Source organism: Staurois parvus, unplaced genomic scaffold (genome assembly GCF_062004578.1).
Source record: "Staurois parvus isolate SC_StPar_1 unplaced genomic scaffold, SC_StPar_1.0 ptg000444l, whole genome shotgun sequence".
NCBI lineage: Eukaryota > Metazoa > Chordata > Amphibia > Anura > Ranidae > Staurois > Staurois parvus.
The window spans coordinates 1,462,161-1,486,581 of NW_028318240.1; the positions used below are offsets into that span (position 1 = coordinate 1,462,161).

General features: G+C 42.9%; 1 protein-coding gene across 1 annotated transcript; it reads right to left on the reverse strand.

Moving 5' to 3' along the window:
* Positions 1–655: 655 nt before the first annotated feature.
* Positions 656–24,421, reverse strand: TNFSF14 (TNF superfamily member 14). Its single transcript, XM_089688008.1, has 4 exons — positions 24,173–24,421; positions 7,285–7,327; positions 6,283–6,324; positions 656–3,236 (listed from the first exon to the last, which is right to left on the reverse strand). Exons 1-4 carry the CDS (start codon positions 24,389–24,391, stop codon positions 2,821–2,823), a joined length of 720 nt encoding a protein of 239 aa, XP_089544134.1. The 5' UTR covers positions 24,392–24,421; the 3' UTR covers positions 656–2,820.

The window sequence follows — 24,421 nt, forward strand, 5'->3', positions numbered from 1 at the left end:
GTAGCTGAAATGAGGTCCCAGGAGTATCTAGCAGGCTTAAGTACCCTAATGCTTCTGGTACATAAACCAGAAATGTTGAAATGCCAGTCTAGGCCCCCTTACAATGCTCCTTTTGGTATTTTTAGGATGGTTCTCTTTTTTTTTTTTTCAGAAAAGCAATACTCAAAATATTGCAATGGATATTTTCAGTTGGCCCTATGTTCAGGGTCAGTTGCCCCACCTCCCATACCGGTTATCAGTAATAGCACTCCTTGACTTAACATGTATGACCAACTTCACCAATAACTTTTCTTTGGGTTAATGGAAGGTAGGTAGAACATCTGTGCTGTCTGTGCTTATTGGGGAGAATTCCCTTTACCCCCTGTCCTAGTGACACATTGACACAGGAAGAAAGAGGAAATCTCCCAATGAGGACACACATAGAAACTTAAAAGAGATTTTAAACTTTCCCAATTCTACTAGACACTTCTGGACTTGACTTGAAGACAATTTCCCACAGTTCCAAAGCATGTGACAAGGGAAAATGCCTAACTGCCATTTAATATCAATGACCAGCTTGAGGAAAGTGGTTGTCAATGTATCTAAAGCAAAAGAGATGAAGTGTAATTCATGATAGGCAACATGTAGGCATAGACCCAAATAATCAGTGAAGAGCTAACTGACAAAATCAGTTTAATTGTTCTCATGAATACAAGTAAATCAGTCAAAAATTGGGGTGTGCATTTTTACAGGCTTATGCAAGAAATGTGAGAACCAATACAGCAAATTTTCATATTCATTCAAAGAGATACTTGAGTATGTAGAACAGCCCAGTCTTAAAGGGTAACTCCATTTTTGTGAGGAGAAGGAGGGTATGTTCTTTGCCTAGGTCCTTCTGCTGTATGACCTGTGTAATCTGAACTCAAAACCCCTTAAGTTTTATTCGCAAAAGATCAATTTAAAAAATTGAGAACACCATTGATGTTGGTAAGTTGTAAATTCCTATGGAATATTTTAACTTTACTGAATTAAAAAAAATAGGACCTAACACTAATAGATAACAGGGATATAAAAAAAAGACGCTCAACATTTAAAAAGGAATAAAAGATTTCTTTGAACAGTCAACATATTTTAATTATGCTCAATTAGAGCCAAAATATGGCCATAGTAGAATATTCACATACAAATTCATAACAGTACATTTGATGCCCTGATGAGAATACTTCACAATTTTGCTTGCTTTTAACATTCAATTTTGGAAGAGTGGACTTTCCAGAACAAATTCTACATTCACTGTAGAAATTAGTTTTTTTGAGAAACAGTTTCCATCCTGTTCCTTTGAATTTTCTCTTTGAACATTGATTTGACCCCATTAACAATAAGAAATTAAAACAAGTGTTCTGAAAACGAAAACTTCCAAAGGAAATTCCTGGAGTGTATGGCCAAGTTAACTGTGGGCAGTGAAAAAATGAATAAAATAAACCCCCAGCTGGTGAAGAATATATTGTTCCATTTGTCTAGGGCAGTGGACTCCAAACTGCAGCCCGTGGGCTGGATGTGGCCATTTGCATGCTCTTATCTGGCCCTTGGGGCACCATTCCTCCCACTGACACCAATGATTGGGAACCATTCTTCCCAATGACAATAATGATGGGACCCCATTCCTTCCACCAACACTAATGATGGGGCGCGATTCCTCCCACTGACACCAATGATGGGGCACTATTCCTCCCACTGATACCAATGATGTGGCACGATTCCTCCCACTGACACCAATGATAGGACACTATTCCTTCCAGAAATACCAATGATGGGACACTATTCCTCCTACTGACACAGATGAGGGTGTACTATTCCTCCTTTGAATACTAACAATAGGATGTCATTCCTTACATTGATACCAACAATGGGGCACTATCCCCTTCCAATGATACCAATGATGGGGCACTATTCCTCCCACTGACAGCAATGATGGCACACCATAACTCCCGCCAACACTAATGATTGGGCACTATTACTGACACCAATGATGGGGCACCATTCCTGCCACTGACAAAAACGATTGGGTAGCATTTCTTCCACAGATCCTAATAAGAGGGCACCATTCCTTCCACTTACATTAATGATGGGGCACCATTCCTCCCTTGAATACCAACCATAGGGTGCAATTCCATGCACTCATACTAGCAATGGGGCACTTTTGCTCCCAAAGTTTTCTACTCCTACTGGCCAGAGTCTGTCCCTGCTAAAGCCTGAAGGACAGTAAACTGTCCCTTTGTTTAAAAAGTTTGGAGACCCCTGGTCTAGGAATGGACTAACACTGAATAGCATTTACCATATTTGACATTGTCTCACGACAGCCTCTGGTCTTGTCCTTCTCTGTTCAGGGCTGGAATTTGGGCAGATACCTACATCATCATGTACAATTCATAACCAGAGACCTTGTTATTACTATGGGATGTGGCTACTGGTCCTGCATTGTGTATGATGACATCAGAGAGGGAATTGTATGTGACGACATCAGAGAAAGAAGGGGCAACAAGACTGTCATAATCAGAACTGGCTAAGAAAACAGATTGTAGGATTCTGCTTTAATCCATCCCCTGAAAAAAAAGACCATATTGTTCCTCACTAAAGGTATAAGTGCGTAGTCAGGCTACCAGTATGCTATTGATACTCTTAGTATTCTACTAGAACTTCTTCTGGTAATCAAAAAAAAAAAATATATATATAGATATATATATATACAGTATATATATATTTGAGGGAGGAGTAAAAGAATGTCCATGCTTGTGATTTGTGATTTGGTTAACATTAGTGAATTCGTCCCGATTGAGTTCTCTACAACATAAAAAGTCCAAAGAAGGTTGTGGTTTGTTGCTGAGCCCGTATGAGGTCTCTGTGAGACATATTGACAGAAATTTCATCACCCTCCTCTAAGAGAAAGCTGGATCCCAGGAAGCTGCTTTTCTTCCACACTTGAGAACCTTGAGTATCACAGAAGGCTTCGCTGTTCACCATTAATTGTGATGTGAAGGAACTCATCGTTCTCTTGTTTACTGAATGGGTAAAATATAAAGAGTCCACTTGTGTTGAACAAACTTTTCCCAATTGCACCTTGGAGTACACAAAATATAGTCCTGATTTTTTGCATCGAAGTAACCCATTACTGTACTCTACTTCACGGAGGAATGCCAAGCCTCTTGTAGATTCCCATTGAAGTGGGTTGTCTAGTGATGTGTCCTTACCTAATACACCTAGAGGTAATTGAAACAAATGTTGTAATTGCTTAGTTATCCATTTTTACCAAAATGTTGTTTAAAGTTCAACTTTCGGCACCCTCCACTCTCCCATAGGAGCACCCCCATATACACACACTTATTGCCCATATTGGTGGATTTTTTTCTTTAATGTATCCTTTCCTTACCTCTCAAGGCTGGTCACATGATTTGCTGAGTCCTCTTCTTCTATAAATTGCTGCTTCCTTTATCATTACAATGGGAGTGCAGTGGTGACATCTTCTCAGAGGCAAAGTCCGAGGTGCCTTGCACTCACCGTATGTCCTTAGTTTTCTAGGTTGAATGACACTGGGCATCATTTAAAGGAGAAGTACAGCCAAAGGTCTGTTGACTGTACTTGGCCTATGGATTACAGGAGTGTAGTTCGTTGTACACTCCTGTGACCAGGGGCGGACTGACAACTCATGGGGCCCCCGGGCAATAGGGGATCGTGGGGCTCCTGTGTCCTTGCCCACACTCAAAAAAGCCTATGCAAAAGGTACCAGGGGCATCTCATAGGGCACTCTACTGACCCCTGGCCCCTGGACTGACCAAATGGTCAGTCCACCCCTGCCTGTGACCCATTTTCAGCTGACAGCGGTCTGAAGCCTGCTGTCGGCTGATATCAGTCCAGGCTGGGGAAAGATCCCGATTTTAAAGTTGGCATCCACGCCAGAGTCTGGAGTGGCACCTGGCTCAGCCTCTCAGTGAGCCGCTGAGAGCCTGAGCCAGCCACTCTGCACCCCCCCCCAACAGCCCAGTGCTCCTGTGAGTGGGGGGGGGGGCAGACAGCGGAAATTGCCAGTCCTGCTCTCTGCTCAGAGTGGCTGTGAGAACTCAGGGAGGTACTCACCAAGGTAAGTATGACTGGAGAAAAGAAAGTCCATACTTCTCTTTTAACCTAGAATACTGAGAATATTTTGTGCCAAATAGAAAAAGATCTTCTTTTTGATTCTACCTATGCCTGGGGTGGGGGGGAGGAGAGGAGGAAATAGCATAGATTTGAGTTTTAAAGAAAAGATCCACTTTTTTTTAAACAAAAACAACAAAAAAACAGAGTTTTAACTTCTAATAGGGACACAGACAAAAATACAATATTTATTAAAGTGAGGATAAGTGAAACAAAACACATAAATATAATATACACCCACCGGGCATTTTATTAGGCACACCTGTTCAATTTCTTGGTAACACAAATTGCTAATCAGCCAATCACATGGCAGCAACTCAATGCATTTAGATATCTAGATGTGGTGAAAACGACTTGCTGAAGTTCCAACCGAGCATCAGAATGAGAAGAAAGGGGATTTAAGTGACTTTGAACATGGCATGGTTGTTGGTGCCAGATGGGCTGGTCTGAATATTTCAAAGACTGCTGATCTACTGGGATTTTCACACACAACTATCTCTAGGGTTTACAGAGAATGGTCCGAAAAAGAGAAAATATCCAGTGAGCGGCAGTTGTGTGGATGAAAATGCCTTGTTGATGTCAGAAGTCAGAGGAGAATGGGCAGACTGGTTCGATATGACAGAAAGGCAAACGTAACTTATGTCAATATTGGCCAAAATCTCGGAGGAATGTTTTCAACACCTTGTTGAAACTATGCCACAAAGAATTAAGGCAGTTCTGAAGGTAAAAGGGGGTCCAACCCAGTACCAGCAAGGTGTACCTAATAAGTGGCCGATGAGGATAAAGGTCTTCTTTTCAGAATTATGGAAAAAACTTTCATTAAAGTTATTAAATGGGAAGAGGACTATGCAGTGATGGTACCACCCAAATTCATCTGTACGTTTATGTGGACTCATATGAATAATACAGGGAGGGGTGGCTTTTCTCTTCTTATAAGTAGCATAACTACAGCAAAATAAGCTAAAACTTACCTTTCCAGCTGTCTGCACCACCATCCTCACTTGAAATCCATTGTGAAACCAAAATTTCTGGGACTGTCAGTCTCCTTGGTCTTCTACAGAACTCATTGGTTCCTTCCATTGACCTCCGCATCGTTACAGGACACAGCAATGGCATGGAAGTTGCAAGAAGGAACTACTGAGCACCAGAGGGTCCAAGGATGTAGACACTTCCAGAAGTGTCAGTTTTTCAGCAGATTTCTGTGGAGCATTGCTCTTGAATGGAGCAGTGTTCTCATATCATGGGCAATGGGAAAGGTAAGAACGGAGCCTCTGTTTTTTGCTTTAGCGTTTCAGTCTATATGTATCTGTCAGGAGCATCATGTCAGCTATAAGATAGATCATGCCAGCTGCAAGGTTCTTGCTCATGTGCAAGAATGCTCACCTGCATAGGTTACATGGGCACATCCACCACAGATGCTGGCAACTAGGGCCCTATTTTAACCTGGGCCCTGTGTGGGATTTTTTGCTATATGGCTTTCAGCTGGTATCTCTGTTATCTTTGAACCTAAATCCTGCTTGACTCCATTATTTCCTCAGCTTTCATCTGACCTGCCTCTTGATTATCCTTGCTTGTTTATGTCTGCTGTCTACCTAAATTACTAACCTCATCTTGGACTCTCTGCCTATTGATTCTGTACCTTGTTGCCTGAAAGTTGGAAAACCTCTGCTCGTCTCTGACCTTGATCCTGCTTGTGAGTTGCCTTCCTGCTCAAATGTTTCTAAACTTGGCTTGTGACCCAACTCTGCTCTCTACTGGTCTGGGTGAACTTGAGGTGCCCTTGTCACTGTGCTTCTGCTGAGCTGGCACCAGTGCTCCCAAACTCATGTCTGTGGTTCCAGGTTCCTGGCACTTCCACAGATGCTCAGACAGGAACTGTGCAAGAGGCCACCCTCATCATCTCGAACTCTTTATACAGGTACATGACAGTATCTAAAGACACCTAAAGCTGACAAAGTCATCCCAGGAGTGTCTGCTCACTGGCCGAAAGATCCTGCTCATATGATTGACCCATTGCTTTTCCCCTGGGAGTTGTTTCCCTTTACAATGCCTGGACTAAATGTGTGCAGACCCTACGGCTATAGAATCAAACTACTGATCTGAAACCAAACATACCTGTGAGGTGAGCAGATGGTAAATAGCGGCCATCCCGGAATGCTGAAAAACAAAAACAAAAAAGTGTTACATAACATTTCAAAATCAGTTGACCTTAGATCTCTTCTGGGAAGGTAGTAAGCTTACTGTGGTGAATCACTTTTCAGAGGCCAGTATAGCAGCTTATAGCAGGTGTTCAGGAGGTGCTACTACTGTTTCCTGACACCCGTTTTTTTCTACTTTTTTTTTAATACTTAATGGCAATTTTATATTGAGGGGCCATGCCTTGGCTGATTGATCTCAATTAACTTTGACAGGCAGTGCCACCTTGAAAAGAGAAAGGGCTTTAGGGAAGTTGGTATATCTGGTGGAGGCAGTGCTGGAACAAATCCATCTAGCATCCAAGGGGAAGATGCCAAAGAAAATGCCAAAGATGAAGATGCCAAGGTTAGCTAGCACCCAAGGAGAGGATACCAAAGGGGAAGATACCAAGGTAGTCTAGCACCCAAGGAGAAGATACCAAAGGGGAAGATACCAAGGTAATCTAGCACCCAAGGAGAAGATACCAAAGGGGAAGATACCAAGGTCATCTAGCACCCAAAGAGAAGATAGGAAAGGTGAGGATGCAAAAGGTGAAAATACCAAGGTCATCTAGCATCCAAGGGGAACATGTAAAAGTGCTCCTTTCCCTTCCCTCCAAAGCTAAGATAAGTGGGGTTTTCAAATCAACACTTTCAGTGATCCAGCCAGTGCAGGGTATCAAAAAGGACAGCCAATGCCCACGGGTCCTAGGGTTACCAGGTTTTTGCCCAAGTACAACCACGTAAAATGGGAGGAGATGTTAAAACATGACTAAAACTGCATGATTCAGTCTTAATTAATTTGTGAATTTCTGAAAATCTCAACCAGATGCAGTTTTTATGTCTAAAGTCCCACAAAAGTCAATACAAATTCAAACCAGGTTCCACAAAACTATGCGTTACAGAGTGGCAAAAATGTGGCCATGCTTTTTTATGTTCTTACCTGGTGTAACGCTCATTTGCTGTGCCTCAAATCTCATGGTGATCTTAAAGACACAAGAAGTAAAAATTTAAGAAAAAAAAATTGTCATTTCCAAACACACTCACTAGCATTTAACCACAATCTTAATTTTACTATATAGCATGGAAATATTTAAGGTGGGCCTGTAATACAAGAGGATCTTTGCTTACCTTTCCGGCACTGTCAACACACACACAAGGAATATTCACCTGCAGTGTATGCTTGTTTAATATCAGATACACTTTAGAAATATGCCTCTAACTTCAATGGTGGGCCCACCAATAACTCATCTTCACTCCCCTTGTAATTCCATTAATTGCCAAAAATGAAGAGAAATACCTAGAATGTCTGGGTACAGAGAAACAAGTTAGTCACATCTCTTACCCCTCACAAGAAAATGCTGGTGCTTGGCAGTTGGCCACTTAGGCACCCTGGGTTGAGGCTGGAGAAAGAATCTTTAGCCCTGTGTAAGCCTGTCCTTTATTTGCCCTGAATGACATAACATAGCAGTGGGGGAGTGAAGGGAACTGGTGGGGTCACCATTAAGTTAAGCTGTTGCTTTGCTCTGCATGGATAGTTGGATGGAGGGATCGATGGATGGAAGAATGGGTAGAAGGATCAGTGGAAATTGATAGAAGGATGGATGCATATGTAGCTGGGTGTGCTGCCGGCTGCATGTGCCTCCCTCCCTTCACTTCCCTCTCCCCATTGTCACTGTGCTGCAGCAGCTGCTTCTCATCCTTAGCTTCCCTGATTTGTGAGCAGAGTAGGCTCTGTATAAAATCAGCCGCTGCTTCCTGTTCCCCCTCCCTCCTAGCAGTGAGTTTGAGCCAATCAGAGACCAGGAAAGCTTGAGCCAATTAGAGCATATGAAAGAGAACTTGCTGTGCAGCAGTGGATCATGTGATATTTAGTCTTTAAAGTGGAGCTGCTCAGTACAAGTGAATGGCTGCAGAACTACAGGCACACAATTCTCTGCATACAGAGGAGGAGAAATGTAGCATTTTCTCTCAAGTAAATTACCAGAGCACAAGAGAAAACAGTGTTGGCAGTGAACAGATGCAAACCTGCTGATGGGGTCTGCGCTGAACATCAGGCAGACAGTGGAGGGAAACCAATGCATGCGGACCTGTGCTTTACTTGTCTGCTTCGAGCACAGAGCCTGTGGGAACCAGATCAAAAGACCAAGCCACATAGAGCGTTGCTGTGCCTTGAAAACCAGGTTGGCAAGACCTGCTACCATGTGCTACCACATTAGAGAGGGCCTGATCTTGAGGACGGAGACTTTTGGAACCACTGATCACCAAGCTTACTGGACCTGATCCTGAGTGGTGAACGAAACTGCCAATCTGATCCTTACCTCACTGCCCATTAGCCTTCTACTGCGGATAGCATTAAAGAGGCAGCATTCATGTGTACCACCTCACAGAAGGGCCCAAACAAAAGCCAGCAAACACTTAAAAATAGGTGTCAGGTACGTTGTAGATAATTCCAAGGATACCCCTTAGTCAGGAACGCATATGCCCACCTGCTACTGGGGCTGTATACGTAGAGCAAGATCAGGAACATTGTTTGAGTAGTTATTGCTAAGAATTACACTGAGGTTTCTTTTTATGCCATTCATGCTTTCATGGCTGATGCTATATAGTGGGGGCTTAGCCTTACTGCGGCGTAGGTCAATGGTCATAGGTGAGGCTAATATTCCCATCAGTTAGCTTAATAAATTCATACAGCAGTAGAATATTAACACTAACCTAAGTGTGAGTAATCCTATAATCCGATTGGTCAGTGGGGACTGAGCGGCTTCAAGAGTCGAGGCAGAGAACAGAGGACCCAAGAAATAAGCAGCTCCTGAGGAGGTAGTGCTACACATGGATGGGTTGATGGATGAATGAATGTATGGATGTACTGTATATAAGAGAAACCCATTTTTAGGATGTACATCCACTTTATGGGGCATATTAACAAAGCAGTGAAATTGAATTTCACCAAGCATTCACTGTTGGTGAATCAATCACTGTCACCTAAAACACATTCACATGCAGTGGATGTTTGGTATATGTCAGATTAACTGCTTTAAAATATTCCCCCTTATGGCAGAACTAAGATCCAAAATACTCACCTTGGCCTTACTATTCCTACAAGGTCCCTCGTCAGTGGCAGCATCCTTTCAAAGGCTTCTTCCAAGTGGCAGTTTTCGACCACGTGCACAGCATTTCAGGCATACTGGCACACAGGCACAGTGCTGGAATGGATACTGAGCTGCGCATGCACAGCTCAGTGTAAATTCTAATGGCCCTGTTGTTTTGCCCTACATAGTTCATTTTAAAGTGAGCACAGGCCTGAGAGGAAGAAGATTCGGTCACATTAAATGTGATTACTGCCAGACGGGGAGTTTCAGACCACAGAACATCTAAGATAACCTCAGCCATTTATATCTGGTGAAGTTGGTTGCCTCTGCATGAACCTAACCAGAAACCACCACAAGCTGATGAAAGGAGTGATAATTCTGCATAAATGTGTAGGAAGAAAATAAACAATTCGATCAATTCTTGAAAATGTTCCTTTTCCCTGAATTGTATGTGTGTCAAATGTTCAATATAAAGAAAAGCTTTGCTGCAAGCATGGCCTTTGTTCTCAGAGAATAGATGCAGGTCCTCTCTCCACCCCATCCTATCTCTGAGCTTCCCTTGTCTCTGTCCCCTATCCACGTCCTACTACAACTCCTTTTAGAAAACACAGAGCAAAGTATAATTTTGTGGTGTTAAGTCATTTGTATGGAACTGGTTAATGATAATAGAGTTCCCCCCAGCAGCAATAGACCCCCCAGGAACAAATTACTACCCCCAGCAACAATATATCCACCACCAGCACCAATAGATCTGCCCAAGCAACAATAGACACCTGCTGGCAACAACAGATCCCCCAGCAGTTGCCATCAATAGACCCTCCCCCCTCAGCAGTGGATCCCCCTGAACAACAAAAGGACCCCATAGCAACAAAATATCCACCATCAGCAGCAATAGATACACCACAATGGTATATCCCTCCAGCAACAATAGACCCCACCCTCCAGCAACACTACATCCCAGTTACAACAGATTCCCAGCAGTTAGCTTTAATAGACCCTTCCGTCCCCCCAGCAGTGGATCCCCCCTGCCAACAATATAAGAACCCTAGAGCATCAAAAGATCACCCCTTGATGGTAGATCCCTCCAGCAACACTACACCCCCCCAGCTACAATAGATCTCCAGCAGTCAGCATCAATAGACCCTCCAGCACAGTATATACATTCTGTTCTGGAGGTGCTGGAGCTGCATCCCCTGCTTTCCAAGTAACTGAGCTGGAACAAGTGTGGAGTTCAGTTGTTCTGACTTCATTCTCTGCATACCTAGTATGGTTGAGTCATTAAAAAGGTGCTGAAGTCAAAGGATCAACAGGACAGATGCCAGGGCTGATGAAGAAAGCTACCTCCGAAACATTCTTTTTTTTTTTTTACTGTTTAATCTGTAAGGCTGCACTTTAATCCCTTCTTTCCCAGCCCAACATCCCTTTAACTGGGCTATTATACCTTCCAGAGGGCAGGAAGGGCTGCCTGATCACATGACCACTGTGATTGGCTGTCACAGTGGTCACATGATTCAGAGGCGGTTCTACTTTGACAGCTCGGTCATTGTGCTGGGAGTGTTCAATGAGAGCACTTTCAGCACACATACCCCTGCCACCAATGGACGCATATGTGTGGCATATGGATGTTAACGCTTGCACCCTTTGCTGCTTCAGATATGCAATGCATGAGCAGCAATAGATTACTAAAAGGGGCTTTGCCCCTTCAATGGAACATTTTGTTTTTTGGATGCGATTATTTGTTTCAAGAACAAGTTTGTGAATAAAATGGGGTCATGACATTATGACACCGCAGCCAAAATGTGACAGGTATTACTTTTGGGTAAAATTCAATGACTCACTCAAAGCTTAGAGCTTTAGACAGAGACACCAATGAATGCAGCCTTGTCATCATCAATACATCATTATTTTTAAGCAGTTTAAGTAGCTGAATTTGAGCTTTTTATAGAGAGGGAAAGAGATATGAGTTCACTAGCCCGCTGCTTCTCCTTTTGCTGTCCAGCCACATGGTAGAAAACTGTTACTTAATTGCAGCAGAGAAAAATAAGATCTTCTGACTTGCCAGACAGAGGTGTCACATACGCATCCATTGGCAGGTAAACAGCTCTCTTGTTTGTATAACTAAAGGCAAAACTTTGCCTTTACAGAGAGAGAGAGAGATGAGTTCACTAGTCCGCTGCTTCTCCTTTCACTGTCCAGTCACAGGGTGGGAAACTGTTACTTAATTGCAGCAGCGAAAAATAAGATCTGTCCTGCCAAACAGAGGTGTCACATACGCATCTATTGGCAGGTAGAACAGCTCTCTTATGTGTATAACTAAGGGCAAAACGTTGCCTTTAGTGACAGAGAGAGATATATGAGTTCACTAGTCCACTGCTTCTCCTTTTACTGTCCAGTCACAGGGTGCAGCAGAGCAAAATAAGATCTTCTGACCTGCCAGACAAAGGTGTCACATACGCATCCATTAGCAGGTAAAACTGTCTGACACCTCTGTCTGGCAAGTCTTGTGTGTATAACTACTGTAAAGGAAATTTTTTTGCCAAGAAAGAAAGAAAGAGAGAGAGAGAGAGATGAATTCACTAGTCTGCTGCTTCTCCTTTCACTGTCCAGTCACAGGGTGGGAAACTGTTACTTAATTGCAGCAGCGAAAAATAAGATCTTCTGACCTGTCAGACAGAGGTGTCACATACGCATTCATTGGAAGGTAATACAGCTTTCTTGTGTGTATAACTAAAGGCAAAACTTTGCCTTGAGAGAGAGAAAGATGAGTTCACTAGTCTGCTACTTCTCCTTTCACTGTCCAGTCACAGGGTGCAGCAGAGAAAAATAAGATCTTCTGACCTGCCAGACAGAGGTGTTACATACGCATCCATTGGCAAGTAAAACAGCTCCCTTATGTGTATAATTAAAGGCAAAATGTTTGCCTTTAGAGAGAGAGAAAGAGAGAGAGAGAGATATGAGCTCACTAGTCTGCTGCTTCCCTTTTCACTGTCCAGTCACAGGGTGGAAAACTGTTACTTAATTGCAGAAGCGAAAAATAAGATCTTCTGACCTGCCAGACAAAAGTGTCACATACGCATCCATTGGCAAGTAAAACAGCTCCCTTATGTGTATAACTAAAGGCAAAACGTTGCCGAGAGAGAGATATGAGTTCACTAGTCCACTGCTTCTCCTTTCACTGTCCAGTCACAGGGTGGGAGACTGTTACTTAATTGCAGCAGAGAAAAATAAGATCTTCTGCCCTGCCAGACAGAGGTGTTACATATGCATCCATTGGCAAGTAAAACAGCTCTCTTATGTGTATAACTAAGGGCAAAACTTTGCCTTGAGAGAGAGAGAGAGATATGAGTTCACTAGTCTGCTACTTCTCCTTTCACTGTCCAGTCACAGGGTGCAGCAGAGAAAAATAAGATCTTCTGACCTGCCAGACAGAGGTGTCACATATGCATCTATTGGCACGTAAAACAGTTCTTATATGTGTATAACTAAAGGCAAAATTTTTTTTTTCTTTTCGTTTTGGATAGAGTGGAGAGGGATTAGAACACCTGTCAGGTTTTTATTGCTGTCTGTGTCTCCTTTAGGGAGATTCCCCATCTCTATTTGTCATGTTTACTGTTATCACTGAGAGTGAAAGTAAAAGAAAATCCCAAATTTTAGATTGTCACCAGAACAGGAATAGAGGGGGAACCTTCCAATGGGGACACTAGTTTTGTGACAACCAGGGATTACCTCACTTTGGAGGGATTTCCTCTCACTTCCTGTTTTGGCTATGGGACAGGAAGTGAAGGGAATTCTCCCCAATGGGATACAGAATAAAAAGAAAACAGAAAGGGGTCATAACCTTCCCTTACCCTATCCAAAATGAGAAAATGTTTTGCCTTTCGATCTTGAAGGGATCATCAGCTTGCAACCTATACGAGATTAAGGCTATGCAAGATCCAGAACTTGTCTGACCAGGAAATGCGGCCGCGATAGCAGGAACCTCCTCCATCTGACATCACTTCTCGAGCATGTGCAGACCGGACCGGTGTTGAAAGATCAGTTAACCCCGTATAGGTTGCAAGCCGACAATCCCCGCAAGATGGATCGTATCTGTGGATTGGGGAGCATAATGGATCAGACTCTGATCCATTATGCTCAATCTGCAGATCTGATCCATGCTGCGGGGATCGTCGGAGAGGGTGACACCAAGTGTTACCGCACTGGGTGACACCAACCCTAGAGATGCCCCTGTGTAAACGTGTGATCCCCTCTTCCTCTGCTCCTAAGATGGTTCTCTCACCCTATGCAAAAATACATACAAAAAGCACATATAGTGCATTATCTCCTTAAATCACAATCCAAATTAAGTGTAAAACTCACATAAACTGTGCAAATAGTGTGCCAAACGTGTCCACCACGTGATAGCTCTCCAATACTCGTTATCCCTACTCTTACCCTCCAATCAAAATATCTTGCTTCTATAAAAATTGCTTTGCATCACTCTTCCTTTTTACTTGCTTCCAAAATGACTCTCCCAAAGAAAAAAAAAGAAAAACGCTGCCTTCGGCCTTTGTAGCACCAATTCTTGTTATGAAGCAAATGTCACAGTTGTCAGACAATTCACCGCGCCTGTTTATAACCGCTACAAAGGAACTTAAGGTCAGTTCTTAGTATTCTTTACCAGTTAGAAAAACAAACAGGAAGTCAGTTAGATGTTCTGTCATTATGATAATAAAGACGTGAATAATGTCCTTAGTGTCTCAAAGAAGACCTGTCTCTGCTATCCAAAAGCAAACCAAGATAAATCGACCTATAATTTGTCTTCCCTGGTCCCACTCTCCATCCTTATTAACATGCTATAAAAAAATTAATTACACACCGTGACGGGAGTCACTTTGGGTGGGGGGCCCATGGAACCCAGCTCCTTTTGGAGAGGTGGGGAGACCCCTGTCTCAGCTCCCCATATCCCTCTTATGTGTAAGTCACCCTGTGCCTGTTAGGGGTACGGGGTGATCTGTCCTAATATTGGGGTGGGGGGTTGTTGATTGTTTAATGCCATGTGGTTGCATCCCATTGTTCTATTGTGTGTCTTGCTTGGCAGCAAACTGTTATGGGATGTATGTGTTTATGGGTATTGGTTTGGTGGGGGGTGTCTCCAGCAGCCCTCCCTCCTGATGGGACTGTCTGTTGGTGTGTCTCTTGTTACTAAATGTAGATTGCCCCACCCTGTGTCATTATGCAGGGTGGGGGGATTGTCCCTTGAGTGTGTATATCTTGCATCTGTGTTAAAATAAACTAGTCTACTCTGGTTTACTTCAAGACTGGTGTCGTCTAGTCTTGTATGGTCAGCTGTGGTGTCTGTTGTCGGTGTTCGGACTGGGAAGCGGGAGTCTAACGGAAGTACCCAAGCGCAGACTGGGCCGGTTCCGTTAAACACACCATCTATTAATCCTAGTGATCTCATCACTGTGCTTCTCTAAGCAATGCAAGCAGATCATGGCTGATGAGAGGGGCCTGAAAACATCATAGCACCCTACCTCAGCTCTCCTCTCAAGAGCCCTCAGGTCCCGATTCAAGCAGTATGTTGGCTCTGCAGATATCAGAATGCCTTAAAGGGATGGAGGATACTGAGTCTCCATGATCAAAAGAGCTTCCTCTCATCCTTCTTATTCTTCTCTACCTAAATTGGCATTTTTTTTTTTCTGGACGTTTCTCTTTCTCTGACAGGTACACAGTCCCATTTACACAATTTTTACGAAGGTGAGAATTACATAATCTTGGCTTGCCCACATCCTTCTGGGCCACCTCACATGTCCAAGTAAGCTGTAGGACCAGTACTGTGTGGCCTCACATGTGCACATTAGGGAGCTGGCTGTGGCTCCTTAGTATATCCAAGATGGTGGCACCACGGTCCCATGCGGTGAGAAGAGTCAGCTGCGGAAAGACAGTGCTGCACTCCATGGATATTTAAGTACCTAATTTTTTCTTTCAAGAATTCCTTCAAGACTGCCTTTAACTTTAAGGAGTGAAGCTCCTCTTTAAATCCAGTGAATGGAATAAGCAGTCTAGGGACAGTCAAGCTGGGCAGGAAAGCGCTAGATGCTGGGCAACCTCCAGCCAGGAAATGATGCAGGCTCTATCTGACATGCTGCAGATAATAATGCACATAATGAGATGCTCACAGTGTGCAGTGATGAGAGGGGCCAGAAAACATCAAAAGCACCCTACCTCAGCTCTCCTCTCAAGAGCCCTCAGGTCCCAATTTAAGCAGTGGGATGACTCTGCAGATATCAGAATGCCTTAAAGGGATGGAGGATATTGAGTCTCCATGATCAAAAGAGCTTCCTCACATCCTTCTTATTCTTCTCTACCGAAATTGGCAGTTTTTTTTCTGGAAGTTTCTCTTTCTCTGACAGGTACACAGTCCCATTTACACAATTTTTACCAAGGTGAGAATTACATAATCTTGGCTTGCCCACAACCTCCTGGGCCACCTCACATGTCCAAGTAAGCTGTAGGACCAGTACTGTGTGGCCTCACATGTGCACAGTATGGAGCCACCTGTAAATCCAACATGGCGGCACCACGGTCCCATGCGGTGAGAAGAGTCAGCTGTAGAAAGACAGTGCTGCACTCCATGGATAGGTAATTACCTAATTTTTTCTTTCAAGAATTCCTTCAAGACTGCCTTCAACTTTAATTTTTTTTTTTTAACAGAGTGAAGCTCCTCTTTAAATCCAATGAATGGAATAAGCGGTCTAGGGACAGTCAAGCTGGGCAGGAAAGCGCTAGAAGATGCTGGGCAACCTCCAGCCAGGAAAAAATGCAGGCTCTATCTGACATGCTGCAGATAATATTGCACATAATGAGCAGCTCACAGTGTGCAGTGAAACCAGAGTAAGCCATTTCTGTAGAGGAGAGGAGCCGGTACAACTATGCAAGACTGAAGGCTGGAGTTCAACTTTGAATGTTTAATCTCCAATTAACATTTACCATTGTAGGTTTCAGTAGGACTGGTTGCGACAAGGCAGAGAGTTCCTATTTCAGACATTTTGATCATTTTGGTTCACCGAATACGGAGCAGTAGTTTTAGTGCTGGCCTCTTGGGGCTTTTACATTTTAAGAATAGGCTGACAACTCTTGGCCTTGATGCTTTAGGAGTTGTTGTGAGGATCAATTCCGTGATATGAAATAGTTTAGGTTTTGGATTAGTATAATGGATAAGGGGCTACGAATTACTGTTGAGGTTAGGGTTTTCGGGGTTTGAAGTCAAACTCTGTTTTATCTATTATTATGGTAAAGGCTTGTGCCCAGCCCAGTCCAGTCTATACCCTACAGCTAGAGGTTTGCTGTAGGGTATAGTTTGAGCTCGACCTAGCATCAAGTTAATTGCTATGGATTAAGAGATAGGTTTGTATTATGTACAAGGTTACGTTTTAAGTGTTAGAGTTGGATAATAGGAGAGTAAGTGTTTGAGTCTTCCTTACACTTAGGGATAGGTGCCAAAAGTTCTAAACATACCACATGAACCAATAGAACAGATCTATAAAACATCATCCAAGAATCAAAGATTCATTGACTTTTTGAGAACTTTGACACTTTGTAATCTTCAAAAAGTGTATGTACTCCTGATGAAGTCACATGACGTGACGTAACGCGTAGGGTACGCAGATGACATCAAGCCGCGAACCGGAAGTGCATGTGCTGCCATTTTGGATAAGGGAATCCTGCACTTTATCCTACAGTTACACAGTATAGTGAGTTTTTACCCTTCGGTGTCCCAGGTGGACACTTTTAAATGTGAGTGTATTGGATTATTTTAATAAAGTTAGTTTTATTTGGCAATACTTCACTATATGGAGCATTTTTTTCATATATCTTTGGAGCATTCTGGAGATTTTAAGTGCTGACAATGGTGAAGATCTTGGTACCATTATACCCTCCCGGGTTAAAGGGAAAATCGTAGTTTGACCTGGTATTTCAGGTCACACTTGAAGGTGAGCGCAATAGTGTGTCAGAGGCGGATGAGCACTAAAGGGTGACACAGGAGCACCGTACATGTGTACACAGTAGCGTGATCACACAGACTCACCTGAAGTACAGTGGATTTAAAGGGACAGTTCACCATTATTTTGAAATTATAATTGTGGGACACTTATTGATGGTATATTTGGTATACGATGCACAAGAGATATACCGCACAAGCACATGTGAAGATATTGGAGTGTTAACCCCTTGCCTACCAGGCACTTATACGCTTTCACGCGTATAAGTGCCCGGTAGGCAAGGGGTTAACACTGTTATACAGTAAGTGTAAGTTATATAAGTGTATAACATGTGTTATACACTTATACGCTGTCACGCTTTGAATGACAATTGCACGGTCATGCAACACTGTACCCATATGAAGTTTTTATCAGTTTTTTTAGACATAGAGCTTTTTTTTGGTGGTATTTAATCGCCTCTGGGTTTTTTATTTTTTGCTAAACAAACCAAAAACAACTGCAAATTTTGAAAAAGTTTTATCTTAGTTTTTGCTATAAATTTTTGTAAATAAGTAATTTTTCTCCTTCACTGATGTGCGCTAATGAGGCTGCAGTGATGGGCACTGATGGGCACTGATAGGTGGCACTGATGAGGAGGTACTGGTGGTGGCACTGATGGGCATTGAAAGGCATCACTGATGAGCACTGAAAGATGGCACTGATAGGTGTCACTCACTGGCACTGATAGGCGGCACTGACTGGCACTGTTAGGCGGCGCTGACTGGCACTGATAGGCGGCACTGACTGGCAGCACTGACAGGTGGCACTGACTGGCATTGATAGGTGGCACTGACTGGCACTGATAGATGGCACTGAATGGCAGCTCATATAGGCACTGATATGTGGCATTGATGTGCACTGGTAGGCACTGATATGAGGCATTGATGTGGCACTGATGGGCACTGGCAGGTGGCACTGATGAACACTGACAGCTGGCACTGCTGGGGCTACATTGATCATCAGGGCACACTGATCATCAGTGCCCTGATGATCAGTGTACATGTCCCCTCCGCAGAATGCTGATTACCGGCTCTCCTCTCGAGCTGTCAGTGTGACAACTCGTGAAGATAAATGCCGATAACCGGCATTTCCTTATTTACATGCGATCAGCTGTGATTGGACACAGCTGATCACATGACTGAGCCTTCGGCTCTTCCGTTGATTGGTGATCCGCTGTATCCGAGGGTCACAGCGCACCACCGATCGCCGTGCGCGCCCCCGGAGCCGCGCACAGATGGCTAGAGTGGGAGGACGTCATATGATGTCCTCCCAGAACGAGAGAACCGCCTTGCGACTGTCATTTCTTTATATGGCAGGCAGGAGGTGGCTAAAGGGACAATTCACTATTTAGAACAGTTCATTTGATATTTATGTACACTATTCATGTTGCACTGTTATATGCAGTTTTATGGATATTCATATATATGTGTTGATATATTTTTGATGTAGCACACATTATTGTCACTTAGCACAATTTTGGTTTCACTATTCGTTTATACACATTGGATATTAGTAGCACCATATTTGAGTTTATAGTACTGCGCTGCATTTTTTTGATTTATACTTTGTAATCTTCGATGAGAAATTCAGCTTGCAATAATTTACATTATGGTCATTGTTATATTTCACGGCACTGGTCAATTTCTAAGCATTCACCGTTGTCTACAGGGCATTCATTGATCCTATCAGTGATTAGATAGAGCTATTCAAAACACCCGCAACTGTTACAAAGCAGCAGCATTGGTAGTTCCACAAAAGAACGAAGACTGGACTCACAGCCTATCAGACAGTTACGATTTCAACAAGTTCTTCATAAGGTTCTTCTGATTAAATTTTGCTATGCAAATAAATGGTAAACTGATAACTCATTAAACCATCGACCTCATTCACAATTTTGCAGTAGAAATATTGAAAAAGCTCCCTAGCGGTATTCCCGAGTGTAGCTCGGGGGAAAAGTTTCAGTACCAAAAGCGGTAACCCCGAGCTACACTCGGGCTTACCATGCGGCGCTGCTCAGGGGGTCCCTGCAGCGCTTACCTTGTCCTTCGCTCTCGCAATGCGTCCCCTGCGGCGTCTGGCTTCCGTGTTCCGGTCCCTGCGAGCGTCGGGACGTACGGGGCAAATGTAAAAGTTTTTAGAAACTGTCATTTTCTTAGAAATGAATTTGACATAGTAAAACATTCCTGTATCAAACCATTTCACATACATTTTGTCCCGAGTGCTTTGTCCGGCGCCCTGCCTGCATTTTTACTGTTCTTTCTGCCTGGAAACTGAGAAACGTCCACGGCGTCCAAAAAGCGTCCCTTTAGGTCAAAAGCGGTTTTAGACCGGCTAGAGAACAGCGATAGTAAATCAGAACCACTTGCAGAATTGAGTGATAATGATTCGTGGGGGAAATTCCTCATCAGACACTGAAAATGATTCTGCGAACTTGGCGCTCTATTTCAAATTTCAGTGTTTTTGGTTTGATTATATTATTGATTTCCATTTAATATTATTATTATATTATTATTTTTATGATTATTTATTCAATTATAATTTATGATTTTGTGTTTCAAGTTTTATCATACCCGGGATGTTTACTAGACTCTTGTTTGGACAGATTTCAGTGAGTTATTCCTAAAAATTACAGGCCTACAATACAAAAAATACATATTTCCATGCAAAAAAATGTACCGCGTTCAGCACAGAAATATGGACATAATCAGACCGCCAGGGAGGTTAAAGTGAACCTGCCACTAAACTAATCTTCTAATTCTACTATATCTACCTAATGGCGTACAGCTTGTGTGTCCTCATAGAAGTTACCGGATGTACCAGGAGCCTACAAACCAATGCAGAGCTCATCAAGGGTCTGTGGGGAGGTACACAAATTGCTGGTGCACATATCAGATTGGTAAGGTGGTTTCTTCTCAATAGTAGATGTGGAAAGCCCCTCTGCTGATACTCTGATAAGGGTTGGTAAAGTTGCACTGGAAAAACCCTTTAAAGGTTAACCTCATTTAAAGCTAATATCTCAGTTTTCTGTGGTTGATGAGAAATTATATCACATGTTGGCTTCTTATATCTTTCAGCACTTCAAGTGGATTTTCCCACTGGAGTTCCCAATTTCACCCAACTACCAGCTATTACAGGTTCAGTGAAGTAAAGACAAAATTGAGAAGCTAGGTGGGGGATAGAGGCTGTGAGACACAAACGTCTGTGGAAACTAGTGGTCTGCTTGGGTTCAGCTTCAGGATTGGTCCAAACCCATGTTTGTCCAAATCTGGAAGGGAGCTGTCAGTATTGGGCCAGTGAGCTGTGGGTGAGGGATCCCATGTACACAAAGGCACGGGAACACTCTTGACATCATTGACGTAATATGGCCACATGGCCGTATCAGGACAATAACCTTGGCTAAACAGTGATAGTGAATACAATAGCCATCAGTGGAGATTCTTCCATCCATACCTTCAGTCCCTGGGTACAAGGGAAAACAAATCCTGTACTAGCTTTCGATTCCCATAAGCTCTAACAGAGACTGGCCATACACAAAGTGAATTTCAACCGGTTCAACAGGTTCACCAGAAAATCTGCTCCATGGATGACCCTGTAGGAACCCTCCTGTCCAAATCCTTTGATTGAAAAATTAAAGGAGCTGGGTGGAAAACTGTGAGCCAAACAGAACTCAATCAGATGCAGGCACTATTCTGGAATTCATGCCATGCGGTTTAGCATGGAGGACTCTGATTTTTTTTTCTGTTCAGCCCACAAGCTGAGTGAAAAATAATCAATATGTATGGCCAGTGTTATAGGTAATGAAGCCATATAAAGAGGCGCTGCCATCTTTGTCTAAACAGGCATCATTTTCCAATCTACGATAAACCGGACTAGTGTATAATTTATGTCCAGATTTACATTAAAGGCAGCACAACCAGCAAGACATACTCATGTTCCATTCACTTCTTCACCACTCAATCCAGCCACTGGTATTGAAGATAAATTCTTGGTACCTCTAGGTATGGAAAGCATGTGATTTGCTCTGCTTCCCTCTATTGCTTATTCTCAGACACCCAAGGAGCAAAGTGAAGATGAATGTGTGTTAAATAGATGGATGGTTGCCATTAAACTGAACCTGTTGCTTTTCCCTGCATGGACAAAGCATACATTTTTATTAAACCTCGACTGAACATTCAGTTTAAATTAGCTAAATTCATTCCAGGGGCCTCAAAATTAAAGATGTACAAAGCCCTAGGGTTTATTCTTTTTAGAAAGCAACTCCAGCATAAGTAGAAAAGTTTGTCCCCTGCCAGGATGCTGCAAAGAAGGACCCTTGCTCACTGCATGGAAGCAGTGGTTTCTTTGCAGAGTTCCAACACGCCCCTTGCCGAGTCAGTGCTAGAACTATCCAATCAGCGTGAACTTTGCTGATTTCAGAGCTATAGCTCCTACCCAGTAGAGGGTGTGTTGGACCTCTACAGAGAGACCACTGCTTCCACACCTAGAGCAAAGGTCCTTCTATGCAGAATGCTGACAAGAGAAGGACTTTTCTAGCCAAGCTGTGGCTGCTCTCTAAATAGAATGAACTGTAGGAAGTTGAACATTTTTTACTTTGATGCCCCTGGTATTTATTTAGCTGATTGAAAATTAAAGTTTGATTAGGATTTAAGGCAATGACCACCTAATCCAATTTATAGCAGACCAGCAATCTTATCCTTCCATCCGCCAAACTTTATATGTACAGTTCATGAGATAGATGGGCAAGATGGTCCTAATCACCCTTTTAGGTGATATTTTGTTCCTATACAGTATATGGGCTGCTTGTAGGGCTCACAAGGCACCTGTGTGATCAGACTACAATGGAAGCAGCCATTCGTGGAATAGGATTAGGGGTCCAAATTGAGCAAATCCAAGAATATTTGTCTTCACTTATTTGTCCCACTCTGTATGTATTTGACATTTCTGGGTTTATGTTCCTGGGAAAAAAAATCCAGCAATGTGTTAGCTGGTAGAGTTGCAGTCATTTGAAATGAAAAAGGTGTGGCAGATATCCAGTGAATGTCTGGCGAATCCTCTGATCTGGAGAATAATGATCATTTCCAGTGGGACCAGGGGCATGAATAGCATAACTACAATCCAAAGGGGTTGATCAAAAACTGGTGGCTTGAAAGGGGACTGGACTACAAATTGTGATCAAGACCTTTATAGGTCCCTTAAGGCCCTTATTTATAGGTTACTTAGCTTAAGTCCCCGGTCACACTGGGTGTGACTTGGCATGCGTTTTGCATGCCATACGACTTGCAAATCACATGGCAAGTCACACCCTATTGTCCGCAATTACAGTGATCATATTGGTGCGGTTCCAACTTTCTGATTTCTAAAGCAGTGCATGCGCTAGTTTTGGTGCGATTTGCATAGACATCTGTGTCAGATGTCTTGAAAATCGCACCTCAAATCAGCATGTCATCCAACTTTGAAATCGTGCGACTTCACTGTAAGTCGGGATCGGTGTGACCGGGGTGTAACGCTGGAATAAGTGTGGAGCAAAGTCTCAGGCAATGGCTCCTTCTATCAAAGCCTGGTTACATAGGTGGTTTGTAAGTCTCTGTAATTCACTTGTGAGCTCATGACTTTATTGGGAACAGTCTTAATTGTTTTTACTTGCGGACCAGTACATTTTACTAATTATAATCTGAAAATTCAGTTCTTAAAAAATTCCTTTCATCATTTAAAATGAAAAAAGTGTATTGCATTTTTTTTAAGTTGCAACACAACAGTTGCCTAGAAATGATACTTTCTCAAATCTTGTGAATAAAGCAAAACAATTGAAAATTGTTACCAGGAAGCTAAAGATGACAGCAGAAAATTTGGAAAACAGTTCAAGGACCCCAAGATTGGGGCAAAGTGAAGGGACATCCCACACACCTTGGATTGAGTGCTCAAGGCAATCAGACTCAACACAGGCCATATGTGATTTACACTTCAAATTTACAGGCCACTTAGTATTATCTGGAGTGAACCATGTACACCGCAATTCTAGATTCCTAAGAATAATAAATTATACTAAATATTGTGGACCGCACAAAACATTATTTTTATATTTGAGTAAAAGTTTTAAGGTCCCTGCAGTTCCTCTGTGCTAAATTTTCTTCAGTTCCCCTATTTTGTAGCAGAATTCATGCTGCCTACACAGAGGGTAGGCTTTGGGCCAATTCTACCACCATCAACCAGATGTTGATTGCAAAAATGACCACGTAGACAAAACGTAACCTACCAACAACAATGTTTATCCATCTAAAGTGTTGTTAGTAGTTGTTTGAAAGTAGTTGAAATTGTCTGTAGACTGGAGTGTGTGTGTTTGTCCATCATAAAATAGGCAAACTCTACCACTTCCAACCATTTTCTACCACTTTCAATTCTACCAAATTCTCCTGGCAAATTCTACTACATTTTGATTGCAAAAATTACCATCAAAATCAAAAGAAACCTATGACCAACGATTTCTACCGATCTAAAGTATTGGTGGTAGGTTGCCTATGTTTGTTGGCTTTGGCACCACTGGTTAAAATTGTCTGAAGGTTGTCACTTGTGCCATCAAGAAAACTCAATAAACCAATACAGCAGTGAACGTAAAATTTTAGGAAAAGAGTCTCAGGGTTATATCTTTGTGCTTTCCAGGTACAGTCCATGCCCACCAACCCCCCACACTGCTCAACTCACAAGTAAGAACACTTACCATTTCTTGAGCGGCATCCAGATTGGCCTGCACCTTCCAAAGATAGTAGATCTGTGACGCTGCCCCGCACAGTGCCAGCAGTGCAAACAGCAACAAAATCAGCTGTATGAGCAAGTTGCAACTCTCTGGCCTTCTTCTTGGGGGTGGACAGGATTGAACACGGTGTCCAGGCTCCTCCACCGTGAACACTGACACTGGAGAAGTCACATACCTGTCCATTGTCAGTGCAGCAGTAGTAGCAGGGTCCTG